The sequence below is a fragment of the Oryza sativa genome, chromosome 8, assembly GCF_034140825.1.
Source record: "Oryza sativa Japonica Group chromosome 8, ASM3414082v1".
Lineage (NCBI taxonomy): Eukaryota > Viridiplantae > Streptophyta > Magnoliopsida > Poales > Poaceae > Oryza > Oryza sativa.
Genome location: NC_089042.1, coordinates 27,461,587 through 27,483,651, shown reverse-complemented (window position 1 = coordinate 27,483,651; position 22,065 = coordinate 27,461,587). Strand labels below are relative to the sequence as shown.

The following is a 22,065-nucleotide window of genomic DNA, read 5'->3' as shown; positions in this document are numbered from 1 at the left end:
TCTGTCCCAGATTAATTAATGCGTTATCGAGATTTGGCCTTAAAATGCTATTGAGATTTGGCCTGTCTTTTAACTATTAGAGCAAGTTTAATAATATAGCCAACTACTAGCTTCAAATAATTTAGAGCCAATATAATAGCTAATTCATACAATAGCTGCTTACTATACTATTAATACCTGGTCTCACTTGTCATACACACGTTACGTCTTGAAGTCCGTACTGCAGCTGGCTACAGATCTATAACCCGCTACTCTTCTCTCTCTTCCTTTATATGTTTAAAATATATTTATATCTGGCTTATAGCCTGCTATTGTACCTGCTATTAAAATGGAGCTGTAGATCGAGATCGATCGATCATCAGTACGAGGATTCAGCATGAGGAAGTACGTTTAGCCTGCTGAACATTTGCCTATATATATTCAGATCATGTACCAAATGGTTTTAATTAATAATGGAGGCAGATCTTGTACCGATATATCTATATCTGTATGCATCGTCAAGTTGAGCGCATCGGAACATGCATTACTGGCTCTGTATGATTTGGCAGAATCTGAATCCTTGTCCATATATTGCTAGCTAGCTAGCTTGACATAAATCGATCACATGTATCCTCCTACTTGTAAATATTTTCTTTTCCTTGCTCGTGAAGCGAATCTAGCAGCATGTAGTCCCAAAAAAGATCTACACATAATTATCAGAAGCTTAAGATAATCCTGCTAAGAAATCAAGCTTCCAGGTTGTGTGTACTAGTGTAATGTTTGGTTTACCAGATCCAAACAAACAGCTTGAGGTTAGCACTTAGGAGTGGCTGTAGCAGTGAAGTTCTTCAGGTAAAGAAATGCATGGGCAAAGTGATCAGCGGTCCTTATATTGGGCCGTACAGTAAGCCCAATACGACCCGTGCGAACTGTTGACTTGGCCGCTAGCAATGGTAGCGGCCCTTTTGTTGATGGGCCAAACGGAGGCCCAACGTTTTGCTTCTAGGCCTGCTCAGCCGGAGCTCTCAGGGGGTTCGGAGAAAAAGATGCCGAACCCAATAAACGGCAAAGTATCCTACGCACACATAGGCTTCTCGTGTACACTCTCTACATACCAACTAGTAAATGTCTTAGAAAATTTTACAAAAAATATGACATGTACTCTTAATAATACTACACATATTACAAAGTCTTACATTCAAATTCATTGTATTTTAGCCGTAACAAAAAAGAGAAAAATCTAACAATTGTAAGAGTAAAAACCAGTAAGAATTGTCTTTTTTTTTTGTTACGGCTAAAATATAATAAATTTGAACATGAGATTTCATAGATAGGTGTAATACTATTGAAAGTATGTGTTTAATTTTTTATATAATTTTCTGTGCACGGGAAGCTTGTATCCGTAGTATATGTTCCCCCAATAAACACGGATTCAAAAATGCCGGCAGCCCGGCACTGGTGCTCTAGCTTGTTCTTGGGCATCGTTCAATTGGCAGCAGCACATATAGCTGCATACGGCTATATATGTATTATTTCATAGATGATTGATGATTTCTGATCGATGTCAATGCTAGTTAATTTGTTTTTGCAATTTGGACGAGCTTGGAGGTCCCTCCCGGCCCTCTGCTTATAAAAACAATCTTTTTGTGTTTGCACTGTATATGTATAGATGGTTGCTTTTTGGGGGTGTGATTTGAAACTCTAGAAAGTATATCTCCTCGTTTTTAGAGCTTTTTTACGGTACATTCTACTGCTAGTATATACTACCAGTATATTTGATCTGACGGTGTAAATTTATCTGATTTCCCTCTTAATTATACTGCAATATAAATTGGATAGGGTATATTTGTCTTTTTATCTTTTTGCGTGGGAGGGTATTTTTGTAAATTAATGCGAACTCACTTAGTCAGATCCGTTTCACCACATCGACTCAAACTGAATCCGCTCGGCTCGCATGGGCGACCGCCGCCGCTGGCTTCTATGGGCGCCGCCCCCGCCGCCGACAGCCACAGTCGCCGCCGCCACCGGGAGCCAAAATCGGCGCCGCCGCCATCGAAATCGATTCGATTTCCCTCCTCCTTTCCTCCTCTCGTGTCTTTTCCGTCCACCCAAAACCCTATCTCTTCCAAAAAATCCCCAAATCGGCGCCGGCTGCTGGGTCTACGGGAGGGCGCCGGCTGCTGGGTCTACCGAAGGGCGAAGCCTGCTGGGGACCTTGTCTGCCGCAGTGGCAGGGGCAGCCGGCCAGCGGTAGGCGGCAGCGGCAGGGGCAGCAGGCCGGCGGTAGGTGGCAGCGGATGGCTGTCGCGGGGCAGACCCTCTTGTTCGGCGCGGGAGCGATGTGCACCAGGAGCAGCGACGCTGGAAACGCGAGATGTATCGAGAAGAAGCAGATGACGACATCCACAGAAAAAACTAACGAAGGAAAATTAATCCGGATGAAATTAATTCTCTAATTTAAAGGACCAAAAAGCCATTTTCAGACTTTTACCTAATACCAAAACTACCCTTGTATATACTGGTAGTATATACTAGCAGTAGAATTTACCGTAAAAGTCCTCTTATTTTATACTAGGTATCAACTCAACTGTAAAATTGGAAAATAATAATGATATGATATATTAATTCACAAACATTAAGTTCAAATATAATTACAAACATACTTTAATTTGCTAACTAACATTGCATTATAACATACTTTTAACTTTCATAAGAAAAGCTGCGAGACGAACATCAGCCAGATGGCCACCGGCTGCATGCATGCGCTACTGCACACGCTCTGTTGAGCGATCGCCGGCTAGCGGGAGAGATGGATCAGACCCTGTTAACAAATGGACTAAATAAGTAGTTTAGTCATGCGTTTGGCAGGTACATCGATCTCGATCCAGACGACAAACCAAATACTCGTAGCTATTTAAAGGCTTAAGCGCTCTAATTAATAATCACCCCTAAACCATATACACTCCTGTAACCTCTGCCTGCCTTAAGCTAAGCCGATGGAGATCAAGCTCGTCTTCTTCTTCCTCCTCCTCCTGGGTTTTGGCAACGCGGAGGAGGAACTCGACACCGAAACCTGCGACGTCGCCAAGCTGTCGGCCGAGATTGGCACCTACTGCGAATTCGACCAAGGGAGGATGTACCCCGGCCGGTGCTGCGACAGCATCATCGACGCCGCGGATGGGCACGATGGCGGTGGCACTCAGTGCATCTGCCGCGTCTGGATGGAGGATGCGGTGAGAAAGACCGGGATCACTTTCAGAGAGTTGTTGCATAAGTACATTGATTGTGGTGGTCTGCAGCCCAGCCTACCTCATCTTGCCGACTCCGCTTGCTCAGCTGGTAAGTAATTAAGCATTAATTGCGTCTCCATCTCGAATCGATCAGTCTCTAATTAACTTTTGTTGTTTCTTCCTTTTCTGATCTGTCTGATTAATTCACTTGATCAGCTCCTGAGATGGTAGGCACACTTCCAGGTCCAGGCAAGATCAGCGGTGCAGACACCACCAACGTCGGAGTCATCTTCTCCGCCATGAGGCCGGCCATTATCGTCAATAAAATGCTAGCTAGTACTTGATACATATATATAGCGAGTGTTCGTTGGGGTATTTGTTAAGTTAATTTAGTGTTATTGCCGGCTAATAATATATATAGTAGAGAAGCTATGAGTTTGATGTCATATTGCAGTGCATTACATCGTTTTGTTATTATATTTTGAAAGCAGACTGTAAGTTCCCTGACGCTCTATTTGAGAGATAAAAAGATTATTATGCCGAAAGAGATCAACTACTCCCTCCGTCCCACAATATAAGGGATTTTGAGTTTTTCTTGCAACGTTTGACCACTCGTCTTATATTCAAATTTTTTTTGCAAATATAAAAAATAAAAAGTTGTGCTTAAAGTATTGCGGATAATAAAGCAAATCACAAATAAAATAAATAATAATTTCAAAAAAAAATTAAATAAGACAAATGGTTAAACGTTGTAAGAAAAAACTCAAAATTCTTATATTATGAGACGGAGGGAGTAGTAGTCTAGTACCAGCATGCAGTGTGTATGTTTGTGTGTGATGTTGATTTGTTTTCTAATTGCATGGCCATCAGCCCCATGTCTTAGGTTCAGGTGTCCCGTGCTGAATCTTGAAAGTGCTACTAGTTTGATGGCTCACAGAATTTTCATAAATTCGGTCACCATTTAATGCATGTGGCCCTTACACCACAACTGTAATTTAACAGATCCGATCAAACAGCTCTAGTCTACGGATTTACCCAGAAACATGGGTAGCGGTTTAATCTATGGATTGATAGTAACTAAAATATATGTTTCTGTTAAACTTTTGTGCTTGAGAGATGTTCTAGTTGTTTCTTTTTTAGCTGTGTGTATTTTATGCAGAGGCCGGGGGTGACTCAGTTTGATTATATCATCTTGATGTAAATAAAGCTTCCATTATCTTAAAAAAAAACAGCTCTAGCACTTAGGATTAGCGGTGATGTTCTTCTTCTTCTTCTTCTTCTTCTTCTTCTTCTTTTTAATCAGCCGTGATGTTCTTCAGGTAAAGAAATGGGTAGAAGTGATGAAAGATCAGACCGAGACAGGCCGTCATATTGCGCTCCTACTACGCAGTAAGCCCAATACGACCCATTTGTTGGTTCGGTCGATTTGTTGATGGGCCAAATGGAGGCCCAACTTTGTGCTTCTTGCCCTGATCTGACGGAGCGCTGGGGTCGGAGAACAAGACGCCGGCCCCTACTCATCATAGCTACTGATTGAATACAATTATCATTCTTCTACATTCTTGAGTTCCTACTTGTAACAGTCTCGACCGCTTCGTGCGACGTTGCCAAGCTGTCGACTGAGATTAATTGGCACCTAGTGCGGTTCAGGGAGGATGGACGGCGTTGATCAGTGCTGTGACGCCATGGAAGCTCGGTGGTGCTCAGTGTCTCTGCCCGTCGTTTCTACTTGTGGGTTATGTTACCGATGAAAAACCATATACATGGGTCCTCCTATTCGTCGCAGTTATACTTTATTTGTTAAGTTTAGTGTTAATTATTGTCTGCTAACAGTGGAGAGCTATGAGTTTGATGTCAATGCCGCATTGTCGTTTTGTTCTTTTATTTTGAAAGCAGACAGTAATAAGTTCGAACGGATTCTAAATCTCTCAAATAGAGCTTCAGATTTAATGTTCAGTATTATGCTAGTACTAATGTTTTAATTATGTGATACTCCTATATTAACATTGAATAATGTGACTGCAAGCAATTAGCTTGTCAAGATAAAATCATGCCATGTTGTGTTAGAGCTGCATTTATACTTAGAAGACAGCATGCAGCTGTTCATACAACCCCCAAAGTACAATCCCTATTATTGTGTCCCTAACCAGCCCTTTGATGAGTGAGCTTGCCCAGGTATCAGATGATGCTCTACCAACAAGATCACGGAATCTCAAGTCTCCTTGATCAGAAATCAGTGCATACACCACACCATTCATATGTCCCTTTCCAATGATCCCAACGACAGTTTTGCTCTTGTTTACAGCTTTGCTCCTCTTCAGAGACCATGCAAGGAACTGTAAAACAGACGACAAATTAGCTTCAGATAGATTGTTCAATTCAGAGACCATGCACTTGGAAGCAAGATACGTAACTAATTAACTTTCTGCGTATGAGTGATCTTTCTGCAGGTTGTAAAATTCAGACAAGTTACCGAGGAATATACCATGTCACGCTCATGTATCAGAGGTTGCAGTAGTGAGGGATATGAGATGCTCAGTTTCTCATACAACTCGTAGGGGCTACCTGCAGCTTTCTCATCCTGCTGCATTACCACTCAAACAAGGATATCGACGTAAATAACGCGAAAATTATGTTTTGCAATGAAATGATTTAGAGGAAATTACACTCGTGTAAAAATGCAACACTGCTGAGAACAGAGAGATACTTCTAGGAGTATTTAGAACTTACACTTGTGTCAGTTGTAGAGGTAATTCCACGGAACAATGAAACTACCAATTTAGTCTTCTCATCCCAGCTAAGGGATTTCCAAGCTCGTTCAAGCTGCAACAACAACTTGGCATGAGCTTCAGAAAACTTATCATTTATATTTTGCGCAACTGCAAATCGGAAAAGAGTTCGCAGATATATAGTAGTAGTTGTATATATACAGTTATTTCAATTGGACGATCCCCAAGAACGAGCTGAGCGCCAAGATCTTCAGACACCTTCCTAGCCGCTCGGAACTAGCAAATGATGGAGTAAAAGAGGAATTGTTTTCAAGAGTTGAATTAAATCATCAGAAAAAAAATGAAAACTAATGACAGGAATAATTTAATTACACCTCTTCTCCGAAGGGCCGGTTTGCACCAGAAGAGATCTTTGAGGAGAAAACGGCAAGAAGCAGACGCAGAGCAAGTGCAGTCTGCCCACCTGCAAGCATCGTCCCAAGCAGAAAAGAATTACCATCTTCTGGCTGATTGGCAGTAGGATTATATCATTGTAGAGTGAAAAAGAATTTCAATTACCCAGATTGATGCTCCGGTTGACGGCTCCGAAGAACTTGGAGCCACCGAGAGAGAACATGTTGGATTTGAGGAGCGGCTCGCCGGCAGAAGAATCGGTGGTCACGTACATGATTCCAGCTCTGCAGTGAAGGCTCTGCAATGGCAGCAATTAGCTCAAGAAGAGATTTCACGGCCATGTCTGACTGAGCAGGCCTAGCTAACGACGATCTTGCCTGCTCCGGCAGAGCTCGACGACGACGTTGTCCGGGCGGACGGCGCGGAGCACCCGCTCGACGTCGGCGACGGACTCCTCGGAGAGGTGGGACGTCCCGAGGATCCAGACGTCCTCTGGCTCCACGAACTCCGGCGGCCGCCACGCCGGGACGGGCCCGAACCGCCGCCGGGGAACGCGCACCAGTGCGCCTGACTCGACCAGCGCGGCGAGCGCCGGGTCCGCGGCGGTCACCGCGGCCGCCCGCGTGTGCCCCAGCATGGCCTCCCTGTAGTCGAAGCACGGCGGCGGCGGCGGCAGCGGCGGCCGGAACGACGCCGCCGTGGATGGGGTGGGCCCCGCTGCCATCCCTGGCGCGGCGCGGCGAGAGGAGGAGGATATGAGAGCGCGACGCGACGCGACACGGCGGTGGCGAGCCGCGGGGTCATACAACGTTGTGGATGACGTAGATGGGCTCGCTGCCTCTCGCAACTAAAGATTTTTTTATCCCTACTTTTCCTTGATTTTTTTAATTTTATTTATTATAAAATATTTAAAAAATAATTTTCTATTTGAAAAATTTACAAAACTAGTCACCCATAGCCCTCTATAAAAGTCACCCTCCTAAAAGGCGATTTTATTGGCTTGGCAGATGGCTGTGGGCCCTTCCATAACGGTTGGCCACTGAGGACGCCGAAATTCTGCAGGCGGCCCCCTTCCGCTCTCGAGGACGATTTTTTTACTATGCGACTGCCTGCAAAAATACCACCCCCTACCATCCTTTAAGCAAGTGGCCCCTCGCATTGGAAAAAATCATCCTCCTAAAGGGCGGTAAGGAGACCGCCTGCACATTTTTGGCTCTTTTGGTGGCTGGCCGTTATAGGAGGTTCAATGGCTGTATGCCACGTCGGCAAAATCGCTCTTTGGGAGCGATAGGCGACTAGTTTTGTAAATTTTTTATTTATGTAAATATTTTAATAAAAAATTCACTTTTCCTTACCGGCAAATGGGCCGCATTTTTTATGGGCCCGCAAGTTCGTGTCCGAATCCGGTCCGGACTCCAACCCGGCCCAACGAGCAAGAGTTTCCGATCGATAGTGACGAAGGATTAATAAGTAGAAGAAGCTGAAGCAAGGAAAGGAAGAGGCCGGCGGAACACGTACGGCGACGTTGATGGAGGACCTGCCGGACGACCTGTTGCTGGAAGTCCTCCGCCGCCTCCCGCCGATCAGCCTCGCCGCGTCGCGCGTCGTCTGCAGCGCATGGCGCGCCGCCGTCGACGCCAACCGCCTCCTGCGCGCGGACCTCCTCCCCCTCTCCGTCGCCGGCATCGTCGTCAACCCCCTCTCCCTGGGCTCGCGCTTCCTCTGCCGCCCCAATGCCGCGGCGACCATCGCCGACGACCTCGACGACATCCGCAACACGAGCAGAGGCATCTTCAACCGCTTCGATTTCCGAGTCAGCGACCACTGCAACGGCCTCTTCTTGGTCGACGACGACGTCCAGCACGTGGTTAACCCGGACACGAGGCAGTGGGCGCCATTGCCGGGCTATCCACCGCCGCATCCGTGCTACCCGCACAAGCTCTTCTCCCCCACCATCTGCCTCGTGTTCGATCCCGCCGTATCGCCTCACTTCGAGGTGTTGGTGATTCCGCGGCTCCGCTCCGAATTACGCAGGCCACGAGAATGGCCGCCGTCGCCGTTCGTCCTGCGTGCTTTCTCGTCTAGGACGGGCGGCGATCAATGGGAGGATAGGTCCTTCGTTCGGGAAGGCCCCCGGCCTACGTACAAAAGGCAGACTTGAGTTTCGGCGGCTACTATCGCGTCAAACAACAGCAGTGTTGTGTCTATTGCAAAGGAGCGCTCTATGTGAATTTTCAGGCTAACAATTTCACTATCAGGTAACTATCTATATATCTATAACTTCAATTCTTGGCTATCTTTATTTACTTTGGTTATTGTTGTTCGTTGTTGTTGTACAATTCACATAGTGATTTGCTCCGGTCTAGCAAAAAGTACATCGAGGTACCGGTACCTCACGGTATCAAATCATTTCCGATCGTTGGATCTGTATCTCGAGGTACTTTTTGATGAACCAGAGCAAATCTCATTCACATATATATATATATGCATAATTTACTAATGTATGTTATCCTGGCCTTTTTTTTTCCATAGGATATCACTATCAAACGGGACTTACCGTGTGATTCAATCGGAGCCTAGCATGTCGCTGAGATATAGGGAGAAACATCCAGACCTTTATCTTGGGAAATCAGAAAAGGGGGTACATTGTGCACGCGTTAGTTTCGACCATCTTATGGTGTTGTTCCTTAGTGAATCGCATGGTCAGATGAAGTGGGTGTTGAAGCATCGTAGCTGAATTGCATCCTTGCTACCTCGTCGCACCACCTACGAAGAACAGAGTGGCGAATCATGGATCTTACATGGTGCTAACTATCAAGGAGATTTTCACGCTGATGCTGACGATGTATCATGGATGTTTAATTGGGAATGGCAGAGGGACTCTTATGATGACGATGATGATCATCATGAGAGCAACCGCCATGCCAAACATGTTACTTTCTTAGGATTCCATCCTTTTGATGAAGAGGTTGTGTTCCTCGGTGAAACTTTCAGAAGGGGATTTGCCTATAATCTGAACAACTCAGAGATCCAAGACCTGGGTAACTTGTGCCCAAAATTCTATGATCTCACTTATCACCAGGCGTTGATACAAACGTCTTTTGTGTACACGCCTTGCTGGATTGGATTAGAGAGAGCTCTCTCTCTCTCTCTCTCTCTCTCTCTCTCTTTCTCTCTCCCTGTAAATAGCTAGTACTCCCTCCGTTTCAAAATATTTGACACCGTTGACTTTTTAGCACGTGTTTGACCATTCGTCTTATTCAAAAAATTTAAGTAATTATTTATTCTTTTCATATCATTTGATTCATTGTTAAATATACTTTCATGTACACATATAGTTTTACATATTTTATAAAATTTTTTAAATAAGACGAATGGTCAAACACGTGCTAAAAAGTCAACGGTGTCAAACATTTTGAAACGGAGGGAGTAGTAATTTAGAATCTCACCTTGTTGTAGATTATTTTGAGTCTGTGTTTTAGTGGCAAGCAGATGAAGAGAGCAGATGTACTATTTCATCCCAATATATACTTACATTAGTTTTAGTAGCATCAATCTTTGAAATTTTTAGGATTATATGATATCTTTCTTAAGCAATAATATATATCCATGGCAAGAGTACTGCATGCCACATTGCTACACTGAACATGCTTAATCAGCAAAAGAAAACCTGTAGCACCGCACGATATCCACAAAATCCATCGAACTAATTAAACAAATATACACGGACAGGAACGGCTCAACAATTCAACGGATCACTGATGAAAGGATTGATGCTCTAGCTGCTACACATGGCCAAATGGTCTTTCTTTACAACAGCAGCTAGCGGAGGAGTGTTGTTTGTGTGTAGTGTTTGTGTGGATGGAAATGGAGCTACTAGTCCTACATGGATAAACTCCGCACGTCAGTCGCCCTGGTGGTCGTCGCTGCATGCGCTTTCTGCACTTTTTTTCTGAACTTTTTGCTTACAAAACCTTGCGCTTTTTGCCCTTTTCCCCGACGAGTTGGGCGGTTATGGCGAGGGTTGGGTTTCTGGACGCAAGTTGGCAGCGGTGTAGCACGCAGGATTGATTGCACGTTCGTTGCAGCATTGAGAATCTGCTGGCTTTCGCATACCAGCGGCCGGACGTGTACGACGCCGGTTTTGGGCTCGAGACCAAAAACGGGTGGTGGCGTCCTTGCCTCTATTGGGCTCTGACGAATGCTATGTTTATCCGGATGAGGTAGTTAGCCTACTAGTAGTAGAAGAATATTTGTTTCCGTTTTAAGGCTTATTGTTTGATTAATCGCCGATCGAGATTGTCATAGTGGAGTGCTACTCTACGAGTTGATGATGGGCCGACCAACGAGAATTGCTTACTCCCTCAATACTAAAAAAGAATAAAACTATTTTTACACCTTTCGACCAAGCATAACTTTTTTTATTTAATTTATTCAATTATTTTTTTTCTTCTTAATAAACTAATCATAACTATTTTTTATTTAATTTATTAATTTTCTTCTAAAGCAACCATAACATTTTACATCCACTTTCTTGATCCACATGAAAATATTATGCTGATATGTTTTTTCTTTAGAAACATAGTATAAATACAGGCGCTCACAGAGAATCTATTACGCTCACTTGGTTCTGTGCTGGCATGTTGACCTTCATTTTCTGTGAAACTCTGGATGCAGAAACATTTATTCAGTTTAAGGTTGCCCATTCCATTCCAGAGCGAGTGCGACCTGTGCACGCCGTGACCACCAATCAGGATAGACTTCCTTCCACGGCTGCACCTCTCGCCCACTGGACCAAACCAAACCAAAACCATTGCCACCCCCACAACCTTCCACGTCTCGTCACAAGCCGCTTACAAATACTCGCGTTCCAAACCACCATTTCCCACCACAAACACCTCCATCACCATCACCACGGCACCACCACCTCCAAATTCCAATGTGTACGAGCAAACTAGAGGAGATCACCGGCGAGTGGCCGCCGCCGGCATTGCAGGCCGCCTCCACGACGTCGTCGTCGGAGCCGTGCCGCCGCCTCTCGCCGCCCAGCAGCAAGCGCCCCGCGGGGCGCACCAAGTTCCACGAGACCCGCCACCCGGTGTTCCGCGGCGTGCGGCGCCGCGGCCGCGCGGGGCGGTGGGTGTGCGAGGTCCGCGTGCCGGGCCGCCGCGGGTGCAGGCTCTGGCTCGGCACGTTCGACGCCGCCGACGCCGCCGCGCGCGCCCACGACGCCGCCATGCTCGCGCTCCGCGGCCGCGCCGCCGCGTGCCTCAACTTCGCCGACTCCGCCTGGCTGCTCGCCGTGCCGCCCCCGGCCACCCTCCGCTGCGCCGCCGACGTCCAGCGCGCCGTGGCGCGGGCGCTGGAGGACTTCGAGCAGCGGGAGTCATCATCGTCCGTGTTCCCACTCGCCATCGACGTCGTCGCCGAGGACGCCATGTCCGCCACGTCCGAGCCGTCCGCCGCGAGCGACGACGACGCCGTCACCAGCAGCAGCAGCACGACCGACGCCGACGAGGAGGCATCACCGTTCGAGCTGGACGTGGTGAGCGACATGGGCTGGAGCCTGTACTACGCGAGCTTAGCGGAGGGCCTCCTCATGGAGCCGCCGGCTTCCGGCGCATCGTCCGACGACGACGACGACGCCATCGTCGACTCAAGCGACATCGCTGACGTGTCTCTGTGGAGCTACTAGCATTGAAGCAGACGCGCGTCATGCTCTTGTACATAAAAGAGTGACTTCCTAATTAACAGCAGCTGAGCATGTATGGCCTTGTATATAGGGTTTTTTTTTTTTTGATCGCTGTACATTTTTCCTACCTCTGGAATCTTTGATTCCTATGTACGGTTTCCTCATTTCGGCATGTTTTGAGTGATTGAGAGTGAAATTATAAAAAAATGTCATGCATAATCAAAGACTAGGGAGGACCAAAATATTGCAAATGAACATTGTTTGTGTGTCGCTACGTTTCATTAATAGTGTAGAAAGCCAAAGTTATGTTTTACCCCGAAACGGCTAAAATTCACCACCGGTTTTTAACTCAAATCCCTTAATTTCAACTCAAATCAGGGGGCCGTTCCAGGGTTCCATATTTCAGGCTGAAAGGCATTGTTTCGGCTAGAATAATATTTTTTTCAGTTAAGCAAAATTTGATCATATTCAACTTTGTTTTTCTAGTTTTTGTTTTTTTTTTTTGAAATTTCAATTCTACCCGATCCCCTCGAAATGTTTTTTATTTATATCCCTAGATGGTTCCAACGACATAAAAGGTAAGAACATAATTTTTATTTTTTTTATTTGAAATTTAAAACTAGAATTATTTTGACGGGATGCCAGCATGAACAGTAACCGGATGTATCGATAAGCAGCATGAACGGTCAAGATCGTCTTGGATCTGTCTAGGATTTCCCTTATCATTTTCGGCACGGTTACCGAAACTCCATAGTAATATAGTTATCACGATAACCACGAGACATATCGTGGTTTTAAAAACTATAAAACGATTTTGTAAACCCTGGATCCATCTGTTGCAGGGTCCTAAGTGTGCGTGCACTTCACCACACACGCACCCAAAATACTCTTCCGCTTGGGTTGATTAGTTCCTAACAATATCAAACCAAAACGTCATTTCGTGAGAAATCGATGGACTTCGATCACAGCTAATACCCGTGTACAGTGGCGAATCTAGAATATAAATTGAGGGGGTGCTAGAGCAAATTAGAGATATGTCAACTCGAGAAATATTTTTGATGAAACCCAAATATGCATAAGATCAACAGAAAACACATTGTTTGCTCCATTTTAATTTCCAGTTACATTAATATGCATCTACAAAATGTATGAACAAATTAGTATTTTGTACTGAGAGAGTGTAAGAGTGCATTATATATTTGCAACTTTAATCACCAAACTCTTCAGCTAACATCCTGGCATTCTTTACGTGCGGCCAATTTTACTATAAATTACTGATTATACTCACTAATGACTAACTAAATACATGGGACGGAGCTGGGGCTTGCGCACCAACAAGCACCAACAATGGATTCGCCGCTGCCCGTGTATAAGGGTGTGTTTCAGGAGAGGAGATAGAGAAGATCGGAAAGATACGCAAAACGAGGTGAGCCATTAGTATATGATTAATTGACTATTAAGTATTTTAAACTTTAAAAATGGATTAATATGATTTTTTAAAGCAACTTTCCTATAGAACTTTTTTTTGCAAAAAACGTACCATTTAGTAGTTCGGGAAACGTGCGCGTGAAAAACGAAACAAAACTCACTCACAATCACCTAGATCACCTAGTAAAGAACACAGCCTAGTCTTCATCCTGATCAATAATGCTAAACAATCAGTAGTACGAGAGATGGTACACGAACTGAATTCGCCGGCTACTCACAATGATACTACTCCCTCCGTCCCACGATATAAAGGATTTTGAGTTTTTGCTTGCAACGTTTGACCACTCGTCTTAATCAAAAAATTTTGAAATTATTATTTATTTTATTTATGACTTACTTTATTATCTACAGTATTTTAAGCACAACTTTTTGTTTTTTATATTTGCAAAAAAAATTTAAATAAGACAAGTGGTCAAACGTTGCAATTAAAAACTCAAAATCCCTTATATTATGGGACGGAGGGAGTATCATACTACAACTTGCCTCGTACGGAAATAATAATAATAATAATAATAATAATAATAATAATAATAATAATAGTAGTAGTAGTAGTAGTAGTAGTAGTAGTAGTAGTAATACAGTACAGTACTAGAATGAGTAGAATACTCTGCTTTGTCCGTACACCTGTGGGGCGCATCAATAGATCCAGAAGAGGCAAAAACAGCAGCGGCGGCAGCAGCAGAAACGCCCGCCCATGGGTGTGTGCTCAATACCAGAAATGGCAACTAGCCTCGGATTTTTCCCTTTTATGTCATTGCAGGCTGACACGAGAGGTTTGCATCCATTTGACTTCTTTTTGGATAATAAGCTAAACAAAAGCCATGCTTTGCTTTGCCTTGCCTTGCTCTGGAAACCGAGGACAACCGAACCAACAGATTTTGGCCGCGCGCTGGATACGGCTAAGCAATTCGATTCCCTTGTCGACACATGCGTGTCAGCTCCAGGTTTATAACTACTCAATTTGTCTCAAAATAAACGAATTTCTATAGTTTAGAATTTATCCTAAAATAAACTAATTTCTATCGTTTTACCTATCAGTAAAGCGAGAAAATTTTATTACTTTATTCCTTTCAAAAAAAATATTACTTTAACATCCTTTGCTTATCCATCAATCAATATAATTTTTACATCAATTAAGAGCATTGTGATATATTGTTTCTCACCTTAAAATTTTCCTGAGATATTAGGGTTTGGGTAATTTGGGTACAGATAGTACTCTGTTGCACCAATCTGATGTTGTATTATTGTTACTTTGTGTTTCCAGTGAGCACGACACGAGATCGATCAACCGACCTGCGACGAGAAATTGCTACGACATTTTCTTCCCCTCGAAGATATCCATGTGTATGTCAATGTCACGTGATATGTCTTGTGTTGCTGCTACAATCATCATCATCATCACGTCCGTCATGATGGCGCAATCAAACTAACACCGCTTTACGCTTTCGCCGCCTGGATTAATTTCTCCTCTTCTCTTCCTCCCGTTTATAATAATTCTCTGTTTAAAATTAAAAGCCCTCCAAAATCCACCATTTTTCCCGCGTCGCAGCCACCTTACAATACGCAGCCATACCTATATATACAAGCTTTCCCCGTCGCCGCCGCCGCCGCCAACACCAACCAACTGCGGCTTGAGACGTCGCGCGCGACATGGAGAAGAACACCACCGCCATGGGGCAATTGATGAGCTCCTCCGCGACGACGGCGGCGACGGCGACGGGGCCGGCGTCGCCGAAGCGGCCGGCGGGGCGGACCAAGTTCCAGGAGACGAGGCACCCGGTGTTCCGCGGGGTGCGGCGGCGCGGGCGCGCGGGGCGGTGGGTGTGCGAGGTGCGCGTCCCGGGCAGCCGCGGCGACCGCCTGTGGGTCGGCACGTTCGACACCGCCGAGGAGGCCGCGCGCGCGCACGACGCCGCCATGCTCGCCCTGTGCGGGGCCTCCGCCAGCCTCAACTTCGCCGACTCCGCCTGGCTGCTCCACGTCCCCCGCGCCCCCGTCGCCTCCGGCCATGACCAGCTGCCCGACGTGCAGCGCGCCGCCAGCGAGGCCGTCGCCGAGTTCCAGCGCCGGGGAAGTACTGCCGCCACTGCCACCGCCACCTCCGGCGACGCCGCATCCACCGCTCCTCCGTCGTCGTCGCCCGTTCTGTCACCCAACGACGACAATGCCTCGTCGGCGTCCACTCCTGCGGTGGCGGCGGCGTTGGACCACGGCGACATGTTCGGTGGCATGCGCACCGATCTGTACTTCGCGAGCTTGGCGCAGGGTCTGCTCATCGAGCCGCCGCCGCCGCCGACCACCGCTGAGGGTTTCTGCGACGACGAAGGATGCGGCGGCGCTGAAATGGAGCTGTGGAGCTAGCATCAAATTAACCAAACAATCTTCACTAGCTTGTTGGATGTAGTAGTAGCAGTTCTAGCTAGCACAAGTGCAGAACACAAAAGGATCGTTTGTGTTGTGCCTGCGAAAAATTCCCCAAGGAAATATTTGTATGCATTTCATTTAATTTGCATGGTTACAAATTCCTACACATTCTATTTGCTCGAATACATTATAAAATCTATGAATTGTCAAAATATCAATTCTTTCTTCCATAAACACAGGATAACACACCAGAACTTCACCCCTTTTCAGCAGGTTTTACTGCAGTCAACTAATATGACCATCACAACAAAGTAGCCACAGAAGTAACGATGGCGACCTGATCATCCAAAGTCAAACACTTGCACGGTACCTGTGGCCACAATTAGAAATAGAGAGAGATATGATGTTAGGATGAGATCTAGCGTTAGTAACAGTAATTGTACTCACAGAGTTATAATAATTTATTGAACTCAGCTTGCGATCTCCCATCAGACGGGGACTGATGATGGTACTTTGCCATGGGAGGCTGGAGGTCGGCATGACAAGACGGCTACGTGGACGCCTGCGGATTCATTCGATCAGAGCTGATAAGGTAAACGCTGCAGACGGCAGCGTCGACATCAGCGTACGTGGCCGCCGCCGGCCGCCGTGGCGCGCAGCAGCACAAATTTGCTCCTACAACTCAGCCCAAATTTTATATATGTCGAGGACGTGATGAACAATTCAACGACGATTAGTGTCGTCACTAGTCACTACACGCACGATTTGAAAACAAAAACGGCTGCGGTTGCAATTCATCCTCGTGTTCATTCCCCTGGCCGGCCATCACTATAAATCTTTTTGCTCATTTAATCTGCAAAGATCACCTCTGACGGATTTGTTAGTACGTAGAAGAGGAGGAGTCGTAGATGGCATCGTTGTCTTAGGCCCTAAGTCACACGGCAAAGCCGCCAAGAGCGTTTGCTCCTCTGATCGATGGGTTGACTTCATCATCTCCATCTGATCGCCATGAAAAAAGGCGATTGTTGTCGTGTCCCGCCGCCGAGGAAACGTGCGGCCAAACGTGGTTGTTCCGCGGGTCACACGCGTCGCGCCGCGGTATAGTTGGGCGTCGGCATGGCAACCGCGCACCAGCAGCAAGTTGGGCGTCGGCTTCGGCTAACGACGCGCGCGGACGAGGAAAACCCGGAGATCTCGCGGAGGCCGCGACCGTTTTATGGGCTTGCAGCACTCGACCTAGCTGGCCTCCTACTAACCTGGTTCTCTTTCGGCCCAACTATTACTAGCTCCGCAGAGCCCAATATCCCATCGCTGCATTGGACGTGACAACCGGGACTATGGGCTGGATAAGGAATAAGTTCACCTACCATCCCTCAACTTTACGTCGAGTCTATATGACATCCCTAATCCCCAATACCAGAAATCTTCACTCGTCAAATGTTTAAAACTGTACAATCAAGTCCCATGACAGTATATATGGGTGATCTCGCTAACGTAGCATCCTACTCAACAATCTAGACCTATATGTAAGTGGGTAAAAAATATTTTGGGGGCCACATCCCTTCTTTCCACCATTTTCTTCTTCTTTTTATTTTTTCTTCTCCTCTTTTTGTTCTTCTCTTTGCCACAAAGAGAGGAGCGGCTACGGCGTGGCGGCGGTGATGGCAGGCGAGCACACGGCCGACGGAGTGGAGTGGTGGCCGGGCCATCTGCCGCCGGTTGCGCGTCGAGAAGATTGGAGAGGAAAGGAGAAGAGAAGAGAAGAAAGAAAAGAAAAGAGAAAAAAAGAGAAGAAATATGATATGTGGGCCCCCATTTTTTCATCTCACTTACATGTGGATCACATATTTTTTTATTTTATTGTTTACTAGGATGCCTCATCAGCGAAACTACCCATATATACTGCCATGGGATCTTGATTGCACGGTTTTTGAACATTTGAAGGGTGAAGATTTCTGATATTGGGAATGTCATACAGATTCGACGTAAAGTTGAGGGGCGGTAGGTGAAGTTGTTAACGTTAATGAGTTCAAAGGCTAGCTCGGTTTGGCTCATGAGTTGGCTCATTAATGAGGTATATCTCATTTGTATCATATTAATTATTTCAAATTTACCATTTTATCATGTATTAATATAATAATAAACACTAATTAATAAAGTACTCAATAAATACGAATAGTTTTAATGTAACTAAAAGACAAAGTACCTGTTAAAAAGCACCAAGTTTACGAAGGTTTGGTTATATCTTGTACTAACGAGTTAAACGAGCAGCTCATGAGTTAAAAGGCTAGCTCAGCTCGACTCATTAAGATTACGAGTCCAAGCTGATCCAAGCCGAACTTGCTACAAGCCGATCCGAGCTGCGAGTTTCGATTTCCCCCCTCCCACCCCTAGTGTTCAACAACCATCGAATGAATTGAAACAGACAATGCACACGCTTAGTCCATGAGGACAGAACGTTGCCGCCTTTTATTCATGTAGAGACAGACAGACACGGCAACCAGCAAAGCAAGCACACATTTTTTTGTCCGATCGACATACGTTCCAAACCCGTCACATATTTTGCTGTCGATCGATCGATGGATGGATCGATCTAGAGGTTGAACATGACCTTGATGGCGTCGCGGCCACGGGCGCTGACCTCGAACGCCTCCTCCACGTCCTCCTGCGAGAACCCGAATCGGTGGGTGATGAGCGGCTTCACGTCGATCTTGCCGCTGCGGAGGAACTCGATGCAGAGCGGCCACGTGTCCTTGTACCGGAATATCCCCACCACGTCCACCTCCCTGATCGCCGCCGACGTCAGCGGCACCGTCATCTCGTTGTGCCCCATCCCGACGAGGCACACCTTCCCGCCGCCGCGCGTCGCCTCCAGCGCCGTCGCCACCGTCTTGCTGAACCCGGCGCAGTCCAGGCTCACGTCGATGTCCCCGCCCATCGCCGCCCTGATCCGTTCCACCTCCTCGCCGACGTCCTCCGCGCGCGCCGACACCCTCACGGCGGCGTCGGCGCCGAGGGATCGGGCCACGGAGAGGCGGTGTTCGTCCACGTCCACGATCACGACGCGCGTCGCGCCGAACGCGCGCGCCGCCAGCAGGGTGACCAGGCCGATCGGCCCCGCGCCCATGATCAGCACCCCCGTCTCCGGCCCGACGTCGGCGCGGCGGCACGCGTGCACGCCCACGCTCAGCGGCTCGCACATGGCGCCTTCCTCCAGGCTCACGTTCTCCGGCAGCTTGAAGCACAGATCACCAGGGTGCACGATCTGAGTACCACGACATTGATCAGAATTGCATCTTCTTCTTGGAGAGAAATCGAAATCGAGCTGAATTGCTTGCTTGCCTGGTTGGCGAGGGATCCGTGGACGGGAGGGGTGGCGAAGAACTTCATGTCCTCGCAGAGGTTGTAGCGGCCGCCCTTGCAGTGCCTGCAGCGCCAGCAGCTGATGCCGGGCTCGAGCGCCACGCGGTCGCCGACGGCGAGGTGCGTCACGCCGCTGCCGACCTCCTCTATCACGCCGGCGCACTCGTGCCCGATCACCATCGGCTCCTTCACCACGAAATGCGCAATGCGCATCTCCTGCACGCACTCAAACAACAAACATATATAAGCCACATTATCTTTCATTCTTTCTGTGAGCGAACAACAGATCACCCTGAGGTAGTGCACGTCGCTGCCGCAGATGCCCACTGCCTTCATCCGGACACGGACATCATAAGGCCCTGAAAATGGTCATCTATCTCAGTGTTGTTTCATCCAACATTTTTACTGAATTTCACACTCACATTTGTAGCCATATACAGCAGACGAATGCAAATGCTTGACGCTTATAAAGAAACAAATATCATAAAAAACATATCAAAATTCAGGAGCTGAGCTTTTGAGACTCAGGCATAGCATGAGCTGATTGCATAGTGAAGTAGTAGGCGTCCACATGAAACAGACTAGCATTTCATAAACAGGAAAGGGATATTTCTTCTTTCTAAGTGCCAAAACCTTAGTTTTGTACTAGCAATCATCTTTTTTCGCGAACACGCAAAAGAATTACACGTCAATATATTAGAAGAATAGAGTTTTTGTTACACGATGCACTCAGCAAGTACTAGCAATCATCTTTCAGGAAACTGGAAACGTGCTACTATTACTCAACATGCTTTATATATTATCCAAGACAGGATAATATAAAAAAAAAAGGGAATAGTCAGAACTACCTGGGTTATTGGACAGGAAAATAAACTACCACAACAACTGATGAAATTATCAGAAAAAGATTGGAAAAGAAAGTATACTACTACACCCAGGGGATTTCTGAACTGAGTTACTGCTACACCAAAAATTCTGAACTATTCCCAAGGAATCAAATTAGCACAACAACCGGCCAATTTTTTATCTCTCCACGAAAGAAAACATATCAACAAGAAGAGAGTAGCACTCCCATCACAGAGCAAAGTGAATTTGTTTATCAAAGAACAACCAAGGTCAGGGACAGGAGAGGATTTCACACGAACCAACTGGCGGGAGCTTGAAGGGCATGATCTTGAGGGTGTTCTTCGCCACCAGCCACGCCGCCATGTTCTCCTCCTCACCGGCTCCGGCCACCGCCGCCGCCGCCGCCTCGGCTCCTTTCCCTCCCTTCCCCATCTTCCTCCTCTTCACTCACTCACTCACTCACCCAAAGTCACAGTGTTTGCAGAGAGCAGGTGATGACTGATGAGCTAGTGATGTGACGATTAAATAGGGATGAAATGGCACGGATGCGTCTATTTTTAGCGGAAGAGAACAAAGAGTACACGGCCTACGCTGCGATGCTTATCGCCATACGTGACAGACACGATGCCTTAGCAAGTTGAGGACGCAAGAAAACGACAGTGGCAGCGTCAGATTTTTCTTGGCTTCATGGTCCTGCTCACGTAATTATCTTTGCAATCATTCCAAGGAGAGAAGAAAAAAAATCAGTGGGAGGTTTTAGAAGGAGCCAAGCAAATTGTGTGATCAGAAGAGCGAAGCACTGCGCTTTACGATTGGATTAGACAAACAGCATTTGGTTCTTTCAGGGAAAAAGATGTAACAAACATTTGGTATCTGCTTCGTGATCCCAGGACGCGTCACGAAATGGGGAGAGATTGTTAAAAATCTGGGTATCAAAATCCACGTATATGCCCTGTTTGGACCACGGTTTTTATTGCGTTCCGTCCACAATCAGACGGCAACCGGTGACGACGAAAGCAGCTTCAGGCTTCACCTTGGCTGTGACGATCGATGAATCAAGGGCACCATGTGATCAGTGTGTACTACCTATAACCTACTCCATCCGTCTAAAAAAAAAACCTAGGAGCCGGACCGGTGGTACCAGATCCTCCGCCGGTCTGGTCCAGCTAAAAGATTGCCTGTGCATGTGAACACGTAAAAACCAGCTGGACCACTCGGTTTTCTGGGAAAACAGCTTAAAACCGGTCAGAAAATCGGCACTAAACCGCTAGGCAGGTGCTGTAGTAACTTAGAGGGCAGGCGCATGCGGGGGAAAGAGGAGACCGGCGGTCAGACCGGAAAAAAACCAACCAGAGCGGACTATCCGGTTTTCAAATCGGCACTGCACTAAACCGCTAGGCAGGTGCTATAGTAGCTCAGAGGGCAGGCGCATGCGGGGGAAAGAGGAGACCGGCGGTTAGACCGGAAAAAAACCAATGCTATAGTAGCTCAGAGGGCAGGTGCACGCGGGGGAAAGAGGAGACCGGCGGTTAGACCGGAAAAAAACCAATGCTATAGTAGCTCAGAGGGCAGGCGCACGCGGGGGAAAGAGGAGACCGGCGGTTAGACCGGAAAAAAACCAACTAGAGCGGACCGCCCGGTTTTCAAATCCAGAACCAGAGCGGACCATCCGGTTTTTATATAGGTAAAACGGTTGCACATGCATGCTGGGGAAAGAGGATAAAATATAGGTAAAATGTGTGTTGGGTAGGATTTGAACCCACGATGGGTTGATTGGAAGCACGAGCGCCAACCACCAAGCTATGCTTGTGTTTGAAATGAATAAATTATCAACCGGTCAAACCAATGACCCATCAAACCGAGGGCCTCGCCGGTTCAATGACCGGTCCGGTCTCAATTACAATATGATCCCTCATAATACAATAAATTTGGACTACTCTTCGTCCAGATTCGTTGTTCTATGAGGGATCAGGTTGAGTTT

At 46.7% G+C, this 22,065-nt stretch overlaps 6 protein-coding genes across 6 annotated transcripts; 4 read left to right on the top strand and 2 right to left on the bottom strand.

Annotated features, from left to right (window-relative positions):
- Positions 1-2,920: 2,920 nt before the first annotated feature.
- LOC4346223 (non-specific lipid-transfer protein EPAD1-like) lies at positions 2,921-3,757 on the top strand. The gene is made up of 2 exons (XM_015794222.3): positions 2,921-3,318; positions 3,426-3,757. Exons 1-2 carry the CDS (start codon positions 2,976-2,978, stop codon positions 3,551-3,553), a joined length of 471 nt encoding a protein of 156 aa, XP_015649708.1. The 5' UTR covers positions 2,921-2,975; the 3' UTR covers positions 3,554-3,757.
- A 1,468-nt stretch (positions 3,758-5,225) lies between these two features.
- LOC4346222 (uncharacterized) lies at positions 5,226-7,161 on the bottom strand. The gene is made up of 7 exons (XM_015793440.3): positions 6,709-7,161; positions 6,497-6,615; positions 6,313-6,401; positions 6,140-6,214; positions 5,940-6,032; positions 5,695-5,793; positions 5,226-5,545 (listed from the first exon to the last, which is right to left on the bottom strand). The coding sequence occupies exons 1-7, from the start codon at positions 7,053-7,055 to the stop codon at positions 5,291-5,293; spliced, it is 1,077 nt and encodes a 358-aa protein (XP_015648926.1). The 5' UTR covers positions 7,056-7,161; the 3' UTR covers positions 5,226-5,290.
- Positions 7,162-7,834: 673 nt separating this feature from the next.
- LOC4346221 (uncharacterized) lies at positions 7,835-9,931 on the top strand. Its single transcript, XM_066303836.1, has 4 exons — positions 7,835-8,443; positions 8,864-8,972; positions 9,207-9,372; positions 9,903-9,931. The coding sequence occupies exons 1-4, from the start codon at positions 7,860-7,862 to the stop codon at positions 9,929-9,931; spliced, it is 888 nt and encodes a 295-aa protein (XP_066159933.1). The 5' UTR covers positions 7,835-7,859.
- A 1,034-nt stretch (positions 9,932-10,965) lies between these two features.
- LOC4346220 (dehydration-responsive element-binding protein 1I) lies at positions 10,966-12,252 on the top strand. Its single transcript, NM_001422673.1, has one exon. The coding sequence runs from the start codon at positions 11,271-11,273 to the stop codon at positions 12,024-12,026; it is 756 nt and encodes a 251-aa protein (NP_001409602.1). The 5' UTR covers positions 10,966-11,270; the 3' UTR covers positions 12,027-12,252.
- Positions 12,253-15,070: 2,818 nt separating this feature from the next.
- Positions 15,071-16,033, top strand: LOC4346219 (dehydration-responsive element-binding protein 1J). The gene has a single exon (NM_001422672.1). The coding sequence runs from the start codon at positions 15,162-15,164 to the stop codon at positions 15,870-15,872; it is 711 nt and encodes a 236-aa protein (NP_001409601.1). The 5' UTR covers positions 15,071-15,161; the 3' UTR covers positions 15,873-16,033.
- Positions 16,034-18,322: 2,289 nt separating this feature from the next.
- Positions 18,323-20,611, bottom strand: LOC4346217 (sorbitol dehydrogenase). Its single transcript, NM_001422671.1, has 4 exons — positions 20,384-20,611; positions 19,530-19,597; positions 19,218-19,454; positions 18,323-19,140 (listed from the first exon to the last, which is right to left on the bottom strand). The coding sequence occupies exons 1-4, from the start codon at positions 20,514-20,516 to the stop codon at positions 18,469-18,471; spliced, it is 1,110 nt and encodes a 369-aa protein (NP_001409600.1). The 5' UTR covers positions 20,517-20,611; the 3' UTR covers positions 18,323-18,468.
- Positions 20,612-22,065: the final 1,454 nt, after the last annotated feature.